The sequence below is a fragment of the Capra hircus genome, chromosome 1, assembly GCF_001704415.2.
Source record: "Capra hircus breed San Clemente chromosome 1, ASM170441v1, whole genome shotgun sequence".
Taxonomy (NCBI): Eukaryota; Metazoa; Chordata; class Mammalia; order Artiodactyla; family Bovidae; genus Capra; species Capra hircus.
In genome coordinates, this window is record NC_030808.1 from 141,011,657 (window position 1) to 141,031,699 (window position 20,043).

Sequence of the window (20,043 nt, forward strand, 5' to 3'; positions counted from 1 at the left end):
TGGTGGGAAGTTTCTGTATAACACAGGGGGCCCAGCCTGGCCTTCTGTGATGACCTGGAGGGATGGTAGGATAAGGGGAGGGAGGCTCAAGAGGGAGATGATACATGTATAATTACGGCTGATTTGCCTTGTTGTACAGCAGAAACCAACACCACATTGGCAAAACAGTTTTCCTCCAGTTAAAAAATAAATTTAAAAAGCAAAAAACCACGCTTCTTTGTGTAACTTTGTTATATGCCTATATATTTTTTCTCTTAAATATGTAAACATTTTCCTTCCCAGGTCCTAGGTGGAATTGAACCAACTTTGTACAAAGGAGACATCTGGTACACCCCTATTAAGGAGGAGTGGTATTATCAGATAGAAATTCTAAAATTGGAAATCGGAGGCCAGAGCCTTAATCTGGACTGCAGAGAGGTATTTCCACTCTTATCTCTTCGTCTGCGTGTGCCTGGGCCACTAAATTTGCATATTTAATTCAGCTAGTACCTGAATATGAAATCAGACTGTGCATTACATTGCAAGATAAATCAAAAGCTCATGGCAATAAAAGTTACAGGGCCTTGTTGTAGATAATTTTATATCAATGACCCTCCCTCTAATTGCTTCCCTTCAATTCCTCCTCTTGAAAAAGAGGAATTAGCATAAAGTGATGAGTGAAAAAAGTTATATAGAACCACATCATCCTGGCTTGATGGTCCCTGAACTCTGTTCAAGAGAGTAAAGTAAGCAAGGTTTTTATCAGAGTAAAAGGGGACTAAAAATAAGCAAAATGAAACCAGAAATACATCATCAGCTTTATCCTCCATCCACATCTAATCCCCCATTTCCCCCTCAGTACACAGTTCTCACTTGAAGAAACGTTATGATCTAAAGATGTGGGTGGCTGATGGTGCTAAGAGGAGGCAGAGCTGGGAAACCGCATCTCTCGTTAACCTCGTTCACACCTCTCACTGCATTTTGGCTTATTTGTGGCACATAATGACATGATTGTGATGATCTCCAACATTTTCAGAATTGTTTTTAAAAACCACCAGCATTTCATCAGCATTGATTGTATTCGTGCCTGTCATCATTGCCTTTCACTTTAACCATCGCATTGTACCATGAGTTCTCATATAGAGATGCCTCTGCAGAAACAATCAAAGCTTGACAAAGGGATGGTCCAGTCCCCTGGGATGGTGTTTCTTTCCTAAGTCTACAAATCTGTTTATTGTCAAAAAGACATTTATTTGCCACTGAAGAGTCCAATGGTAGAATCAGATGGACTGGCCTAAAATAAAGTACAAACTCCGTATGTGTGTGTATGTGTGTATTGGAGAGTATAAGCGCCTTTGGAGGTCTGATTCTCATATTCTTCATTCTCTCCTGCCCCTGTTCCCAATCTGCCACCCTTGCCACAACAAAGAAAACAATAAAAGTGCTGTCGTCCTACACCAACATTTCAGTGTACAAGCTTTTCTTACACACACAGGCATGATAATTTTGTGAACAAACACGGCCATATTTAAATTAGAGTTTTTCTAAACTGAAATTAGTTTTACACTTGAAAAGAATATGAATCAGTTGATGTATTTCGGTTTCTCACGATTCTTCACTCCTCCCACCTGCCACCTAAACAAATCCTTGCTTCCTTTTGACCTGATTGGTGTATTTGGTCATATGACTCAGGGATTTGCTGTAGAAATGGGAGGATTGAATTGCCCATGGCTCCCTCCATCCCCTGGCAGCCTTGCTCATCCAGTTATGTCCCTAGAGGCTGAGTGTCTTCTTTGGTCTTGGCCCACTGACCTCCACATTTTCGCTCAGCCACATAAAGAATGACGGGGGAGCAGGGCTGGCAGTATCTCTGTGTTGCAAGATTCTCTTATTGAATGGGGCTTTGGTTCCATTCTAAATGAAATATGGGGTATCTGTTGAAAAACCGTCCTTCCTCCTCTTTCTCTGCTAATGAAGTAATACAGAGTTGGTTTTGCATGATTTACATAAATAATATTTAGTGTTTCATTTCAACCTCTCAAGACAAATGGGTCTTCCCTCTTCGGCAGAGGCGGAGGTGGGGGTGGGTGGGGAGGGTGGTGGTCCTTTATGGAATCCAGCCACTGCTGAATAAGAGGAAAGTCCTGAATTAAGCTGTTGATTTTGGTGATATCACTGCCCTTTTCTGGCCTCAGTTTCTTTATCTGTAGTGAAACACTGGGTGAGGAAGTTCTTGGTTCCCAAGTTCTGAGAATATGAAATAAAGTGTAGCCACCAAGGAGGTACCATGGCTACTGAATGCGTGTATCACAGAAGCTGGGTGATGGCAGGCTGGACTGTGCATTGATGTGGGTGCTGGTTGCTCACGTGCCTTCTCCCCTGTTCTAGTACAATGCAGACAAGGCCATCGTGGACAGTGGCACCACGCTGCTGCGCCTGCCCCAGAAGGTGTTTGACGCCGTGGTGGAGGCTGTGGCCCGCACGTCTCTGGTGAGTCCCCAGAATGTTCAATGAGTCTCGGAGGTCACACCAGGTCAGGACCACATACTGGGGAGTACCACCGTGTGTTCTAACAGTTCCAATCCAAGGGTTTGGAGGGTTGTTTTAATGATTATTTCTTAGGTTCATGATCTTATTCTTGGATGGTGGTGGTGTTTAGTTGCTAAGTCATGTCTGACTCTTGCAACCCCATAGCCTGCCAGACTCCTCTGTCCATGGGATTTCCCAGGCAAGAACACTGGAATGGGTTGCCATTTCCTTCTCCAGGGGATCTTCCCAACCCAGGGATCAAACCCGCAAATCCTGCATTGCAGGCGGATTCTTTACCACTGCGCCAGCAGGGATTCCCACTTTATTCTTTGGTATTAACCAGCAAATAATTCCTTCACTTTAATCTCAGAGGTCTTGGATCTAAAGATGCAATGCTTTTCAGTATTTCAAATAATAATGTAGTTGCTATGGTGCTTTTTTAAACTATGGAAAAATAAACCACTTGGTAACACATTAAATAGTAAACCAGGAATGTGTTTGTAGCTTTTTAAACAAACCAAAAATCATGCTCCCTTTGGGCCTTCATCCAAGCTGTGCTGGGATTTTTAACTCCTACTTCTGTAACAAAGTATGATTCACAGAAGACAAAGGTCAATCCACCAATATAGTAATTATTTTATGGCCACGCTTTGAAATACCATTAAAATCCTGGTAAAGGGCAACATGCCTTGAGGGCCTGGTTAACAGTCATCCCAGTGTGACCCCAACTTTTAGTTAGTTCAGGCACTAGGATGGACCACGAAGCATTGATTGCAAGGACCACAGCCTTGGGGGGCAGATGGACTTGAATTTAATCTAGTTTCTGCCACTTATTAGCTGAGTGCCTTGTGGGGCAGGGGGTACTTTTGTGCCTCCTGAGAGCCTCTGTGTTCTTATCATGGCTTGTTGTGAGGGTTTAGGGTAACACAATAGTTGTTTGGTCAAGAAGTACTTCTATTTAATATCTAAACCATGGTGCTACTGCTATTTGTTTGAATGCAAGATAAATATTTCTCTCAGCTTCTTGAGTGTCTTCATAAGCATCTGTCCACTCAGGGCCACTCTTACAAGGTCACCAAAAAAAGTCTTTCTCCTGGTTCTGACTCCAGTGGGGCTGACAGTCCCACGGCTCCACTGGGCTGTGGCCAAACCCAGAGCCAGATGGATGGAAGAGGCACAGCGGTTACTCTGTCACAGGTGATGTAGCAGGAACAGAGAAGAAAGAGCAGGCTTTTGGTTGTCCTGGACCAAAACTTCAAAAGTCTGAATAAAAGTGCTATGGGAAATGCAGCAGGCAAATCAAAAGAACGCAGAGGGGAAACCAGAAGAAACAACACCGAGGTCCTTTGTGAACTGGGAGGTCAAGAGTACAGCGGACAAAAAAGCCAGAGCAAACCTCTGCCTTGTCTAATATCTGCTGAATCAGAAAAAAAGTGGCAGGCAATGTTTTTAGTGCCTTAAATTTAGGAAACTGGCTGAAAACCAGACCATGCTGGAAATACAGAGCAATATGCTGCTTCAGAGTAAAAAATGTCCTCAGTGAAATTAACATGCGCATCCTCAAATTTAATATTCTGAGCTGTAAGCGTTTTACCCTCCATCCCAAGGACACACTGGCAGTACCAGCATGTGACTCCAGCAAGCCCATGACCAGCCTGGGCCTCTGCAGATTTTGTGACTTCAGCCAGAACCAGCGGGGCTGTGGCGGAGGGGCGCTAGCATGCCTGAGGTCAGCACAGCATGTGTTCAGCAGTGCCTGACTTTGTAAGAAAAGCATGAGGTGGAAGGAACGAGATTACGAAATGTGTTTGCCTAATCTAAAATTATCCTCTGGTTTCAGTGCCTGCATCAGGAAGGAGAGGCCCGGGAGGATGTTTGTCTTGAGCAGGGAAAGCTCAACAAGGGGGGATGCTCTCTGTCTCATGTGCATGGACCGGAGATGTGCCTGAGCTTTCTCTCTGCTGGGTTCATCTTAGCTGGCTCTCTTCACTTGGGTTTTCTTTCTTAGTTAAGCAAACGGCTGGCTTCTGAGAGGTAAATACCATACAGATGCTAGGCCCTGTCTCTGGGCCTGGATTGTTTAGATGGGATTTTAGAAATGAATAGTTTGTAGGTCTGTAGTTCTTTTTAATTACTGAAGTATAGTTAATTCGCAATGGTGTATTGTTTCAAGTGTACAGCAAAGTAATTCAGATATACATAGATATAGATATGTAGAGAGAGATCCTTCTTCAGATTCTAGAGCCCCTTGGACAACAAGGAGACCAAATCAGTCAGTCCTAAAGGAAATCAATTCTGAATATTCATTGGAAGGACTGATGCTGAAGCTGAAGCTCCAATACTTTGGCCACTTTATGAGAAGAACTGACTCACTAGAAAAGAACCTGATGCTGGAAAAGATTGAGGGCAGGAGGAGAGGATGAGATGGTTCGATGGCATCACTGACTCAATGGACATGAGTTTAAGCAAACTCTGGGAGATAATGAAGGACAGGGAAGCCTGGCATACTGCAGTCCATGGGGTCTCGAAAAATCAAACGTAACTTAGCGACTAAACAACAATATAGGTTATTACAAGATATTGAATACAGTTCCCAGGGCTATATGTTAGTCTGTTATTTAAATGAGCCTGGTAGGGAGTTTTGTGTTTGATGGGGACCTGGGCTCCCCACCTGTTCAGCTGTGACGCCCTTTTTAGCTCAGGCCCAGTGCTTCTCCGTCTGCAGAATCCAGCAGCAGGATGATACCTTCTGTAAACTGACTTCTGACTTTCAGTTCTCTGATCTGAGTGTCTAGACTCTCCCCCAGGACACAAGGCTTGGCCCCCTGGAAGCTTTCCAGACTCACAGGCACCACTTTGGAGGCAGACGGTCCCCTACCCGCTCCTGCACTGTGCCCCTTAGGCAGATTACTTGGCCCCTCTGAGCCTCATTCTTCATCTGGGGATTGGAGCACTTTGCCCCTCATGCAGGCCCTACTCCCCTTCACTCTTGGTAAAACCTAGCAAGGTGACCCCCCCTCCCCCTCTCAACTCATCCAGCAGAGAGTTCTTCCCTGTGACATGTATTTCAAACTGACTTCACTTTCATAAAATGCACAAATATTGGGTTGGCCAAAAAATTGGAACTTTTTGGCCAACCCAACACATTAAGGCATTAGAGACTTTGCAGATCAGCACTGCAGTGGGTGAAGAGACCGCAGGCCCTTCCTCCTGGTTGTCTGCCCTGAGGAGGCGGCTCCTGCCCTGCATGGTCCTGAACAGGCAGCTCTCACCGTGTGTTCATCCGGGGACACCGTGTTTTTCTCAGTTGCTGTCCGTCTTGACCTCCATAGCAACCGTGCTTACCTGCCTTATCTGTTCTCTCTGCTTCCACAACACCCTCCTCTTGGAACTTCCTCCCCACCCTGTGCCCTGCTTCATGGGGGTCTCCTTTGTTGGCCCATTTCTCAGGGTGGGTCCTGCACCCCCTCCCTTCTCTCTGTACCCTCTCCTAAGTGATCCCATCCACGGCCACACCATCACTTCCCACGCATTGGTCACTGACTTTCAAATGCTTCTGTCTAGCACAGGCTGACTCCCTGGAGAGTAGATTCAAAGAAGTGACCTACACAAATCCTGCTAGAATGCCTTAATCACATCTCATGCGCTCAGATCCCTGATAACTGATCTCTGATAAACGCCCGATGGTGCCCATGGGTCCCTCCCAGCTGTAACTCCTGCCCCTTCCTGTCCTTAGTACCACCCTCTATAGCCTCATGGTGTCCCGTGGGACAGGTTCTGTGCTCTGCCCGCCTACTGCTCAACTTAGCTCATGGACTTCTTCCTCCGGGACCTTGACAGACACCTCTTCCTTCCAATCAGCCTCTTCTAGCTCCACCTCACATCCACTTCACTTCCCCTGTCCCATGCCCTCCTAGCTCCACCCTGTCCCATGCCCTCCTAGCTCCTCCCCTGTCCCGTGCCCTCCTAGCTCCACCCTGTCCCATGCCCTCCTAGCTCTACCCTGTCCCATGCCCTCCTAGCTCCACCCTGTCCCATGCCCTCCTAGCTCCACCCCGTCCCGTGCCCTCCTAGCTCCACCCCTGTCCCATGCCCTCCTAGCTCTACCCTGTCCCATACCCTCCTAGCTCCATCCTGTCCCATGCCCTCCTAGCTCCACCCTGTCCCATGCCCTCCTAGCTCCACCCTGTCCCATGCCCTCCTAGCTCCATCCTGTCCCATGCCCTCCTAGCTCCACCCTGTCCCATACCCTCCTAGCTCCATCCTGTCCCATGCCCTCCTAGCTCCACCCTGTCCCATGCCCTCCTAGCTCCACCCCTGTCCCATGCTCTCTTAGCTCCTCCCCTGTCCCATGCCCTCCTAGCTCTACCCTGTCCCATACCCTCCTAGCTCCTCCCCTGTCCCGAGCCCTCCTAGCTCCACCCCGTCCCGTGCCCTCCTAGCTCCACCCCTGTCCCATGCCCTCTTAGCTCCTCCCCTGTCCCATGCCCTCCTAACTCCACCCTGTCCCATGCCCTCCTGGCTCCTTCCCTGTCCCATGCCCTCCTAGCTCCACCCGATCAGGTGTCCTCTTAGCTCTGCCCCATCACAGGCACCTCTGCTACTGACCTGAGCAGGGCAATGTGCTGAGTGTGTGGAAAGAAACCCATCCGACCCAGCCCTTCTCTCTGGGAGCTGGCAGGAATAAGCCAGGTCTGCTCTTGCAGACGGCTGGATCTGGTGAGAGGGCTCAGGAGTGATTTGTAATTAACTTACAGATTCAGCAACTAGTGGACAAGCATGATCGGCTTTACCCTTCTGCCCCTTGATGAGAGGCATCAGTGAACATTCTGTGTTCTTGGTCATTCATTTTGTTCCTCCAAGAGCATTCCCTGTGTCTTTCCTGTGGGCCAGGTTTTAGGACTATGGAGAGGAGATGGGGGAGCCGACAGCAGAGCTGTATCCTTAGAGGAATCAGGTTCCCCCACAAGAAACAGAAGTTAGCCAACCATACCAATAAATGTAAAATTATAACTGCTATAAAGAGAAGCGCTAAGGAGGAGAGATACCTGGTGGGATACCAGCACTGTGGCGGATAGTCAAGGAGGGCTTCCTGGACAAGGTGGAATTGGAGTTGAGATCTGGAGGAGAAAAAAAGATGTTCCAGAAGAGCAGAGGGTCCCTATAGGGCTGTGTACCAGGAGGAAACTTACTGGGCTCGGGGAATGTATTGGGAAAGTGATGACCAAAAGGGCTTTGAGCACGTTTAAAATCTGATCTCTCTTCTAAAGAGTATTGCCTGCTACAGTGTGACTCTGGGTGAGTTATTTCACCTCTCTGAGCACTGGTTTCCTCTTCGGTAAAGTGGAGGGGGAGCTGTTACTGCACTGATACGGGTGTTGAAGACTAAAGTGCCTGTGGCAGGTCTAATATCAGTAAGTAACCCACATGCCTGGGTAATTTTACTAATTTTGATTTTTGTCATCACCATCACTCTTCCAGAGGACTGATGTCTCCGCTTTGCTGTCCAAATTAAACAGAGTTTATCGCCGTGGGCATCTGGCAAGGTGGCGAGGAGAGCTGGGAGCTACTTGCTGTTGATGTGCCAGACTTGTCACTGTTTGTCATGTGATCTTGTTTTGTCTAGATTCCAGAATTCTCTGAAGGTTTCTGGACTGGTTCCCAGCTGGCATGCTGGACGAATTCTGAAACACCTTGGTCTTATTTCCCTAAAATCTCCATCTACCTGAGAGACGAGAACTCCAGCAGATCATTCCGTATAACTATCCTGCCTCAGGTACGAACGTAGATTTGTGCTTTTGTCTTTTCAACGTGAAGCGTGCAAAAGTAAAGCACTTCATGCATAATATATGCATTTCAATATCACACCTGTATTAGGTAGCGATTGCTATATGGCAACCCACTCCAGTGTTCTTGCCTAGAGAATCCCAGGCACGGGGGAGCCTGGTGGGCTGCCGTCTATGGGGTCGCACAGGGTCGGACACGACTGACGCGACTTAGCAGCAGCAGCAGCAGCTGTGATAATGCTACATAACAAGCAACCATAAAACACAGCAGCTTTCATCATGAGCTTTCTGCTCGTGAGTCTTGGCGGGTCTGCTGGTCTCTGCAGGCACATGTCCCTGGTCAGCTGGTAGTTGGCCAGGGATAGATGGCCTCGGTTTAGGATGGTCTCAGGTGGCCTCACTTCCGTATCTGCTGGCTTGGTTGATGGAGAGATGAGACCATTGTCTCACCATCCTGGCTCACAGGGTGGCAGCAAGATTCTGTGAGACAGAAAGCAAACACACAGGGACTCCTGAAGTCCAGCCCAGAACTGGACTCCTGGCACTGTGTTTCCCAAACCAGGCCAAGGGCAGCCCAGATTCTTGAGGTGGGGATGGAGATGCCAGTTCCCGATGGGAAGAACTGCAAGGCCACATCACAAGGGTGTGCCTACCAGGAAAGGTCAAGAATTGAGGACACTTTTGCAATAAGTACCAGTAACACCAGTATATGTTTAGTTCCAATTTATTTATAAACAGAAACTAAAACCGGATGCTCAGAGATGAAGCTATGCATTTTTCCATATTCAATAAATCATTGACTCCTCCTTCATCCTAAGCATCTGTCTTCCCCCGTCTCACCTCTGCCTGCTCTTTCCATCCGCAGAGCCCTCACTCACATCCCCTCTCACTCCCACCTCAGGACCCACTGGAGTGCCTTCCGCACACCACACCCTCTCTTCTTCCAAAACCATTGCCAGATTCCTCGTGCCAAGCCGCAGCTCTGCACCCCACTCCTGCCATCCTGGAGACTCGCCACACTGGCTTTCCTTGACCTCACAGGACCCACCCTGGTTCTCCAGCCTGCTTCCTGCTGCACCCTTGACCCTCCTTCCCCTCTTGGTGGCTGTCTTCCAGTACTGGGTGCCTGCTCCATCTCCTCACTTTCCTCCCCTCCACTGCCTGAAATGCCCCCCTCCTCCCCACTCCATCTGTGTATCCACATTCTTCCCATCCTTTAAGACCCAACACAAACAACTCTTCTTTGCTGAACCTCTGCTGAGCAGAATGGTCCACTTGTGAGCTTGCCTTGCAAACTTATAATGCGTGTTTTCTAGTCCATTCATCTGGCCCGGAATCATATCTTCAGGGTTGAGTTTATGCTGTTGCCTTTTTCATTTGACTTCTGTTTTCTTTATTTGCACACACACTTATATTTCTTCCCCCATTACATTATTGATTCCTTGAAGATGAGGATCATGAGATTCAAAGATCATCTTCCTTTTCTAACACTGCTCTGTGGTGAGAGGGTGGTGCATAATAACTGTTTGTTGAATGGACAGATGAATGTGTCTTTGTTGCATTTTGGTGAATTTGAGATAAAGGAGTGGGACTGGGGGATAGGGAAGGAGGAATAATTTCAGAAGAAAAAAAGGAAATGATAAATATGGCTTTTTCCCTGTTCTCAACTTTATATGGAGAAGTGCATTCCAAAAATGGAGAGCTGTTAGGGTTAGGATTGAAAGCTTTAAGGGAAAAAGCAGCCCAACAGAGGACACAAACACAGAGCCGGAGGCTTGAGTTACACTCGCAGCACTGCCCTTGACTCACACTGTGACTCTGAACGGTCACTTCTCCCTTTCTGTGTGTGTCTCTTTAAGCATAAAAAGAGGAATAATAATACTCACCAAAGACATTTTCAGAAGACTGCAATATTCTTGGATGAACAGCACTGCGTAGGGTGATGTGCGAATGATATGTTTACAGCACCTTTAAAATTATGTGCTCTTTGTGATTAAATTTTGGTCAGGCCACCAGCAAAATGTGGACATTATTTCACCAGTGTGGTTTGTCACTAAACTTGAAACCCAGCTTGGGGACAGAGGTAAATGTGAGCTGGAGAATAAATGGTGTGTGGGTGAGTCGACAGTCAGGGACTCTAAGAAGCAGGAGGAAAGCAGGCTTGTGGGGTGAAGCCTGTCATTACATCCAGAGCAGGCAGTAGCCATCTGAGCTGATGATCTACTGGGGCCCATCAACCGCTTTCAGGACCAAGTGCTGGGTGAGCGTGAAAAGATAATGAAGGAGGTCTGGGAGTATTGCATTTAATTTGCACATCTCTGCATAAGAATTCAGTTTTATTCTCACTTATGAGACTGTAGATATCTCTTGGTTGACTTTGACATGTCCACATTTTCAGTCTTTTAAAATCTGCTTTCCCCTGTTGTCCTGATTTCTCCTTCATCATCCTTATCCCAATTGCTTTCCATTGCCTTGATGGGAAAGGATGACAGTCATGAACCATCACCTGATGAGAACCTCATGAGCCCCATATTCTGGTAACACACCCTTGGGGACAGCGCTGGGGGCCTCCCTCCCAGCCCTACCTGATTGAAGCCCTTCCTGACATTCAGAGTAATCATCAAGGCTCCTGGTCACCTAAATTTTAGAACAAGGGCCCTACCCAGGACCAGCCAGGCATCAGCAGCAGTAGATGGATGATCGATTCTAACTGCAGAAGAGTCATGTCAAAAAACAGAGTGCCTGTGCCCAACTCTACTTTCCAAAACCACATGGGCTGAATCCTGTGTGTGCTCAGTCATTCAGTCACGTCCAACTCTTAGAGACCCCGTGGACTGTAGCCTGCCAGACTTCTCTGCCCATTGGAGTCTCCAGGCAAGAATACTGGAGTGAGAGGCCAGTTCCTTCAGGGCATCTTCCCAACCCAGGGATCCAACCTGGGTCTCCCCCACTGCAGGCAGATTCTTTACTACCTGAGCCACCAGGAAATCCTAGTTGGCTTATTTTAAAAAGCAGCCCCTGGCCCACAGGGAAATTCTGAATTTTTTCATATAATCCTGAAAACATAAATAGTTTCAACCTAAATACCACCAGATTGTCTATTTGTGCTGTTTAAGTTTGAAGGCAAGCATTTTACTCTGAGACCTAGCAACACTGGAGCTTTCTCAACATGTTACAAAATTTACAGTCTGGAGTTTTTACGGGAGGTCAATGGGGACACACACGGAAAGGTCAGGGTGAGAGATACGAAATCAGTTTGCCTCATGTTTGTGTCAGTGTCATCGGTTGCATTTTATTTGGTGATTTGGGGGGCTTTTATTATGGAATTCTTTGATTCAAAGGTAGGAGTATGTGTGTCTGTGCGTGTGTGTGTGTGTGCGCGCTCTAGGACCTGCTTACAGGACCTTAAATGGAAGTGTTTTAGTAGCAGCTAAATACATCCACTACCTTTTCTTAATTTATATTGACCCTCAGGAGAAGTTGTCTATTTCATTACACTGCGAGCAGATAGGTGGTGGGTGGATGGATGGACAGATGGACAACTCCTAGATGGCTGTACCTGTGTACAGTCAGAGGTGCTGTGCATGCTCCTATACTTCAGCAGGTTCCTCACCAGGCACATGGTCCCAAGTCCCGGATGGCAGGGCTGGTATCGTCCTCTCCGTTCTCTGCAGCTCCGATGGCACCTTGGAGGGTCTGAGCACACAGCTACCTCAACAGTTCTGTGATGTTGCCTGATCTGTGCTTTTTCTCTCTTGCTCTTTCCTCTTCAACAGCTTTACATTCAGCCCATGATGGGGGCTGGCCTGAATTATGAATGTTACCGGTTCGGCATCTCGCCTTCCACCAACGCACTGGTGATTGGTGCTACTGTCATGGAGGGCTTCTACGTGGTCTTTGACAGAGCTCGGAAGAGAGTGGGCTTCGCAGCCAGCCCCTGTGCAGGTAAGTGATGCTCCCATCAGAGAGGGAACCTCGGGAGAGCACCTGATGTCAGATAACTGACTTGGAAGCAGGTCTTGATGACAGGTCAATGCTGTTGAATTGTTTCACTCATGCCTGTCATCAACAATCAAAATCTTAGCCACAGAATGCACTGTGCAGGTAGCAGAAAGGAATCAGAGTAATTCATGCCAAACTTTTAGTCCAGTGCTAAGTTTTTCAGTCACTAAGTCATGTCTGACTCCTTGAGATGCCATGGACTGCAACATGCCAGGCTTCCCTGTCCTTCACTATCTCCTAGAGTTTGCTCGACCTCATGTCCATTGAGTAGATTATGCCACCCAACCATCTCATCCTTTGTCATCCCTTTCTCCTCCTGTCCTCAATCTTTCCCAGCATCAGGGTCTTTTCCAGTGAGTCGGCTCTTCGCATCTGGTGGCCAAAGTATTGAGGCTTCAGCTTCCACATCAGTCCTTCCAATGAATATTTAAAACGGATATCCTTTAGGATTGACTGGTTTGATCTCCTTGCTGTCAGTGCTGAGCACACAGCAAATGCACAATGAATGTTAGTCATTATAGTCATCTCTCATATTAAACTTAAAATGGTATCTCATACCAGGAATAATAATACTCTATAGGACCTTGGGGATGAATTACAGTTTTTGGACAATGCAAGCAAAATGAATAGAAAAAATCCATAGATAAGCTGTGTATATATTCTTCTTCAAAGATATCCTCATTATGAAATAAGAGTTAAGTGCCCATCGTTGCTATTTTCTGAATGCTAAAATCTTTAAACTAAGGAGTCCGTTTTTCTCACAGAATGTTTTTGAGGAGATGGTACAAGGATGACACAGTATTATTCAGCAATGTCTAGCTTGACAACTGGGTGGCTGTTCAGAAAGACCAGGAGAGCACAATAAAGCTGATAGGGTGGTTAACCCCATTCCACGTGGAAGCGTCTGGAGAGTAAGCAGTTTGCTTGAAACAGAGTGTTCCCATAGCACACGGTTTAGAGGGAGGATCAGGTACTTCTGACTAATAGCCGAAGCTAGCAAGAAAAAGGCAGATCTCAGTGGCAGGAAATTGAATTGCTAGAGAGATGAAGAACGCGTATGCACCAGGGTAGAGGCTGGGAGAGGTGTTGCACTAAAGATGGGGTTTCAGAGGATGGAAAGCATCCCACTGCATTGAATTTGGTTTCAGGAACATCCTTGAGTTTTGCTGATGCCATGCTAAAGGTGATTGTTCAGTCACTCAGTCATGTCTGACTCTCTGTGATCCCATGGACTGCAACACGCCACGTTTCCCTGTCCTTCACTATCTCCCAGAGTCATGTCCATTGACTTGATGATGCCATCCAACCATCTCATCTTCTGTCACCTCCCTCCCCTCAATCTTTCCCAGCATCAAGGTCTTCTCCAGTGAGTGGGATCTTCACATCAGGTGGCCAAAGTATTGGAGATTCAGCTTCACCATCCGTCCTTCTAAAGTATATTCAGGCTTGATTTCTTTAGGATTGACTGGTTTGATTTCCTTGCTGTGCAAGGGACTCTCAAGAGTCAGCACCACAGTTCAAAAGCAATTCTTTAGCGATCGGGGGAAGAACAAGAAATGTGAAGTAGATAAGAACTAACAACAAAAAGATAAAACGGAAGAAAGTTGAGGATTATAGTGAAATACATGACTATTATGTAGTGAAGGAAATAAAATATGAATTTGATTTTTTAAAATAGCCTTAAACATTAGCTGTAGCTGTAGGACTGATGGGGAAGCTGCCAACCATCCTGGTGGCCTGCACTTGAACCAGACCTTCACTTTGACCTAAGACCAATGGAGATATTTGGAAGGGAGTGAAGGAGGTGAGAGTACACAGAGAAAATGCCAAATGCTCACAGCTGACTTACTCAGGAGGTGAGGTTTCAGTTTTTATTTCTTACTGTCTAAATTGCTAAATCATGATCGTAAAATAGAGGCCCAGTAAATAAAGCAGGTAAGTGATGCTTCATATTCTCATTTCAACAGCAACTGTCTATTCCCACTAAATAAAATAACAATATGGAAGACAGAAGATAAATAGCAAAGGGAAAAATTGTATCTGGACTATTGTTGTTTAGTCTCTAAGTCGTGTCCTACTCTTGCAACCCCATGGACTGTAGCCCACCAGGCTCCTCTGTCCATGGCATTCTCCAGGCAAGAATACTGGAGTGGGTTGCCAGTTCCTCCTTCAGGGGATCTTCCCGACCCAGGGATCAAACCCATGTCTCCCACATTGGCAGGCGTGTTCTTTACCACTGAGCCACCAGGGAAGCCCATCTGGGCTACAGGCCACTTCATATTCTCTGTAAATAAATCACCCCCACCATGTACAGATCTGATGTCTTGCCCCATGTACAGATCCGATGTCTTGCAGAATATCTTAAACACCAGCGTGGACTTCTTTGACTTTGCCTTAGTGAATAGACTCGGCACCTTGAGGTTTGTCACTTTTTCAGCCATGAGTAAACGTTTACCTTTCAGGTGTGTATTCACTCTTTCAACCAGCTAGATTATCACTGAAAGAGCGCTTTCGCTGCAACCTGAAACACTACTGTATCTCCCGTGACTCTCTGCCTTCTTCAACCCAGAGGATCAAAGAAATATAGCAACTTTCTCCGCAATTTCTACTCTCTTGTTAAATACCATTAAAGTAAAGGCTTCTGTGGCAACAGCCATTAGATTGTCCATTTAACATATCAGAGAGCGTAATCATTGCTTGTTTCTGGGTGAATTGCTGTTGGAAATAGTTTAATATTAAGTGTCTCTAAGTAGAGTGGAAATGGTATGGACCTAACAGAAGCAGAAGATATTAAGAAGAGGTGGCAAGAATACACAGAAGAACCATACAAAAAAGATCTTCATGACCCAGATAATCACGATGGTGCAGTCACTCACCTAAAGCCAGACATCCTGGAATGTGAAGTAAACTGGACCTTAGGAAGTATCACTACAAACAAAGCTAGTGGAGGTGATGGAATTCCAGTTGAGCTAGTGGAATTCCTAAAAGATGATGCTGTGAAAGTGCTGCACTCAATATGCCAGCAAATCTGGAAAACTCAGCAGTGGCCACAGGACTGGAAAAGGTCAGTTTTCATTCCAATCCCAAAGAAAGGCAATGCCAAAGAATGCTCAGACTACCACACAATTGCACTCATCTCACACACTAGCAAAATCATGCTCAAAATTCTCCAAGCAAGGTTTCAACAGTACATGAACCATGAACTTCTAGATGTGGATTTAGAAAAGGCAGAGGAACCAGAGATCAAATTGCCAACAGCCACTGGATCATCAAAAATGCAGAAGAGTTCCAGAAAAATATCTACTTCTGCTTTATTGACTATGCCAAAGCCTTTGACTGTGTGGATCACAACAAACTGTGGAAAACTGTTCAAGAGATGAATACCAGTCCACCTTACCTGCCTCCTGAGAAATGTGTATGCAAGTCAAGAAGCAATAGTTAGAACTGGACATGGAACAGATGGTTCCAAATTGGGAAAGGAGTACATCAAGGCTGTATATTGTCACCTGCTTATTTAACTTATATGCAGAGTACATCATGTGAAAAAGTGGACTGGATGAAGCACAAGCTGGAATCAAGATTGCTGGGAGAAATATCAATAACCTCAAGTACACAGATGACACCACCCTTATGGCAGAAAGCGAAAAAGAACTAAAGAGCCTTTTGATGAAAGTGAAAGAGGAGAGTGAAAACTTGGCTTAAAACTCAATATTCAGAAAACTAAGATCATGGCATCTGGTCCCATCACTTCATGGCAAATAGATGGGGAAACAGTGGAAACAGTTACAGACTTTATTATTTTGGGCTCTAAAATCACTGCAGATGGGACTGCAGCCATGAAGTTAGAAGACGCTTGCTCCTTGGAAGAAAAGCCATGACCAACCTAGACAGTATATTAAAAAGCAGAGACATTACTTTGCCAACAAGGGTCCATCTAGTCAAGGCTATGGGTTTTCCAGTAGTCATGTATGGATTTTCTTTCTAAAAAGAAAGCTGAGTGCCGAAGAATTGATGCTTTTGAATTGTGGTGTCAGAGAAGACTCTTGAGAGTCCCTTGGGCAGCAAGGAGATCCAACCAGTCCATCCTAAGGAAAATCAGTCCTGAATATTCATTGGAAGGATTGATGCTAAAGCTGAAGCTCCAATACTTTGGCCACCTGATGCGAAGAACTCATTGGAAAAGAGCCTGAGGCTGTGAAAGATTGAAGGCCGGAGGAGAAGGGGACGACAGGGGATGAGATGGTTGGGTGGCATCACCGACTCGATGGACATGAGTTTGAGCAAGCTCCAGTAGTTGGTGATGATGGACAGGGAGGCCTGGCCTGCTGCAGTCCATGGGGTCACAAAGAGTCAGACATGACTGAGCAACTGAACTGAAGCAGAACTACATTCTTCCCTACATTTCACCATGCCTTCTTTGTTAGGTGTTCTTATACAAGTTGTGTTGCTATTTTTTTTTAATGTATTTAAGTTCTTGGTACTTAAACATTAGATTTTACCAGCTGTGGGAATATATTCTTTGTTTCCTCTTTAGTGCAAATTGTTTAGCCATTAAAGTAATTACATCCCTCAGGGCAGCAATTAGGAGCCAGACAATGGAATAAAGTGCAATAGTAAGTGGAAGAGATATGCTGCCTTTCTTTTTTCTTTTTTAAAGTGTTTATTTTTAAGTTATTACATGTTTGAAATGACATTTTTTCAGTTGCAAGGAGCCATATATTATGCACATACTTGGGAAAACCCAGATGTAACAAATGCTAACCTTTTGTCATATTGTCTTCAGAAATTTGTTGTAGAAATAGATAAATATAGCCAACACCCTATCCCACTGCCTTCCCAGAATTACTCCTTATGCTGAAATTTGTGTATATTCTTTTCATAATTATAGCATGTTTATAACTTCACTATGTGGCTGTAACTATCTTAGATTAGTTTTTGATTGCTGTATAACAGTTACCCGCAAATTCAGCAGCACTTCATGGCCTTGTGCAGGTACTGAGGGTCAGGAATTGAGAGGGGGCTCAGCTGGGTGGTCCTGGCCTAGAGTCTCTTATGGGGCTGCAGAAACCTGAAGGCTAAAGGGGCGCTTCCAAGCTCAGTCACTTGGTTGTTGGCCAGAGCCCTCTTTCCTTGCCGTATGGACCTCATCACTGTCAGGCAGGGCACTGATCACCCCAGAACAATGACCCCAGAGAGAGAGAGAGAGCAGATAGAGTCCCTGACACGAAGCCACGGCCCTTTTATAATCTAATCTTAGAAGTTTGTGTCATTTTTTAATCTATTATTTAATCTATCACTTATGCCTACACTCTTGGTCACACAGAGCCACTTTGATACTATATAACCTGGCAGAGGACTACATGGAATAAATATTAAGCAGCAGGGAATCACAGCGGGTCATCTTAGAAGCTGCCTGCTCAGTTCAGTCGCTCAGTCATATCCAACTCTTTGCGACCCCATGGACTGCAGCACTGCAGGCTTCCCTGCCCATCACCAACTCCTGGAGCTTGCTCAAACTCATGTCCATTGAGTCGGTGATGCCATCCAACCATCTCATCCTCTGTTGTCCCCTTCTTCTCCTGCCTTCAGTCCTTCTAAGCATCAGGTCTTTTCCAATGAGTCAGTTCTTCGCATCAGGTGGCCAAAGTATTGGAGCTTCAGCTTCACCACCAGTCCTTCCAATGACTATTCAGGACTGATTTCCTTTAGGATGGACTGGTTGGATCTCCTTACAGTCCAAGGGACTCTCAAGAGTCTTCTCCAACACCATAGTTCAAAAGCATCAATTCTTCGGTGCTTGGCTTTCTTTATAATCCAACTCTCACATCCATACGTGACTACTGGAAAAACCATAGCTTTGAGTAGACAGACCTTTGTTGGCAAAGTAATGTCTCTGCTTTTTAATATGCTGTCTAGGTTGGTCATAGCTTTTCTTCCAAGGAGCAAGTGTCTTTTAATTTCATGGTTGAAGCCCCATTTGCAGTTATTTTGGAGCCCCCCAAAATAAAGTCTATCACTGTTTCCACTGTTTCCCCATCTATTTGCCATGAAATGATGGGACCTGATTTTTGACTTTTGAGTTTTAAGCTAGCTTTTTCACTCTCCTCTTTCACTTTCATCAAGAGACTCTTTATTGCCTTTTTGCCATCTGCCATATGGGTGGTGTCATCTGTATATCTGAGGTTATTGATATTTCTCCTGGCAGTCTTGATTCCAGCTTGTGCTTCATCCAGCCTGGCATTTTGCATGATGTATTCTGCATATAAGTTAAGTAAGTTAAATATATAGCCTTGATGTACTCCTTTCCCAAATTTGAACCAGTATACTTTTCCATGTCTGATTCTAACTGTTGCTTCTTGACCTGCATACACATTTCTCAGGAGGCAGGTAAGGTAGTCTGGTATTCCAATCTCTTTCAGAATTTTCCACAGTTTGTTGTGATCCACACAGTCAAAGGCGTTGGCATAGTTAATAAAGCAGAAGTAGATGTTTTTCTGGAATTCTGCATTTTCGATGATCAAGTGGCTGTTGGCAATTTGATCTCTGGTTCCTCTGCCCTTTATAAATCCAACCTGGACATCTGGAAGTTCATGTGTCACATACTTTTGAAGCCTGACTTAGAGAATTTTGAGCATTACTTTGCTAACATGTGAAATGAGTGCAACTGTGCAGTAGTCTGAGCATTCTTTGGCATTGCCTTTCTTTGGGATTGGAATGAAAACTGACCTTCTCCAGTCCTGTGGCCACTGCTGAGTCTTCCAAATTTGCTGGCATATTGAGTGCAGCACTTTCACAGCATAATGGGGATTTGAAATAGCTCAACTGGAATTCCATCACCTGCACTAGCTTTGTTCATAGTGATGGCTTCCTAAGGCCCACTTGACTTCACATTCCAGGATGTCTTGCTCTAAGTGAGTGATCACACCATCATGATTATCTGGGTAGTGAATATCTTTTTTGTATAGTTCTTCTGTGTATTCTTGCCACCTCTTTTTAATATCTTCTGCTTCTATTAGGTCCCTACCATTTCTGTCCTTTGTTGTGCCCATCTTTGCATGAAATGTTCCTTTGGTGTCTCTAATTTTCTTGAAGAGATCTCTAGTGTTTCCCACTCTATTGTTTTCCTCTGTTTCTTTGTATTGATCATTTAGGAAGGCTTTCTTATCTCTCTTTGCTATTCTTTGGAACTCTGCATTCAGATGGATGTATCTTTCCTTTTCTCCTTTGCCTTTCACTTCTCTTCTTTTCTCAGCTATTTGTAGGCCTCCTCAGACAACCATTTTGCCTTTCTCATTTTTTTTCCCCTTGGGAATGGTTTTGATCACCCCCTCCTGTACAATGTCACGAACCTCTATCCATATTTCTTCAGGCACTCTATCTATCAGATCTAATCCCTTGAATCCCTTCTCTAAGAATACTGGAGTGGGTTGCCATTCCCTTCTCCAGGGAATATTCCTGACCCAGGGATCAAACCCAGGTTTCCTGCATTGCAGAAAGATTCTTTACCATATGAGCCACCAGGGAAGCCTAGAAGCTGCCTGCTGCTGCTGCTACTAAGTCGCTTCAGTCTTGTCAGACCCTCTGTGACCCCATAGATGGCAGCCTACCAGTCTCCCCTGTCCCTGGGATTCTCCAGGCAAGAACACTGGAGTGAGTTGCCATTTCCTTCTTCAATGCATGAAAGTGAAAAGTGAAAGTGAGGTCGCTCAGTTGTGTCCGACTCTTCGTGACCTCAGGGACTGCAGCC

The 20,043-nt window shown here is 45.6% G+C and overlaps 1 protein-coding gene across 1 annotated transcript in view; it reads left to right on the forward strand.

Annotated features, from left to right (window-relative positions):
* The window catches only part of BACE2 (beta-site APP-cleaving enzyme 2), a 104,569-nt gene that overhangs the window by 65,719 nt on the left and 18,807 nt on the right, over nucleotides 1-20,043 (forward strand). The window contains exons 5-8 of the mRNA XM_018051631.1: nucleotides 283-417; nucleotides 2,368-2,469; nucleotides 8,135-8,284; nucleotides 12,071-12,239. Of these exons, the coding sequence (XP_017907120.1) occupies nucleotides 283-417; nucleotides 2,368-2,469; nucleotides 8,135-8,284; nucleotides 12,071-12,239 (556 nt within the window). The remainder of the gene's footprint in view (nucleotides 1-282; nucleotides 418-2,367; nucleotides 2,470-8,134; nucleotides 8,285-12,070; nucleotides 12,240-20,043) is intronic.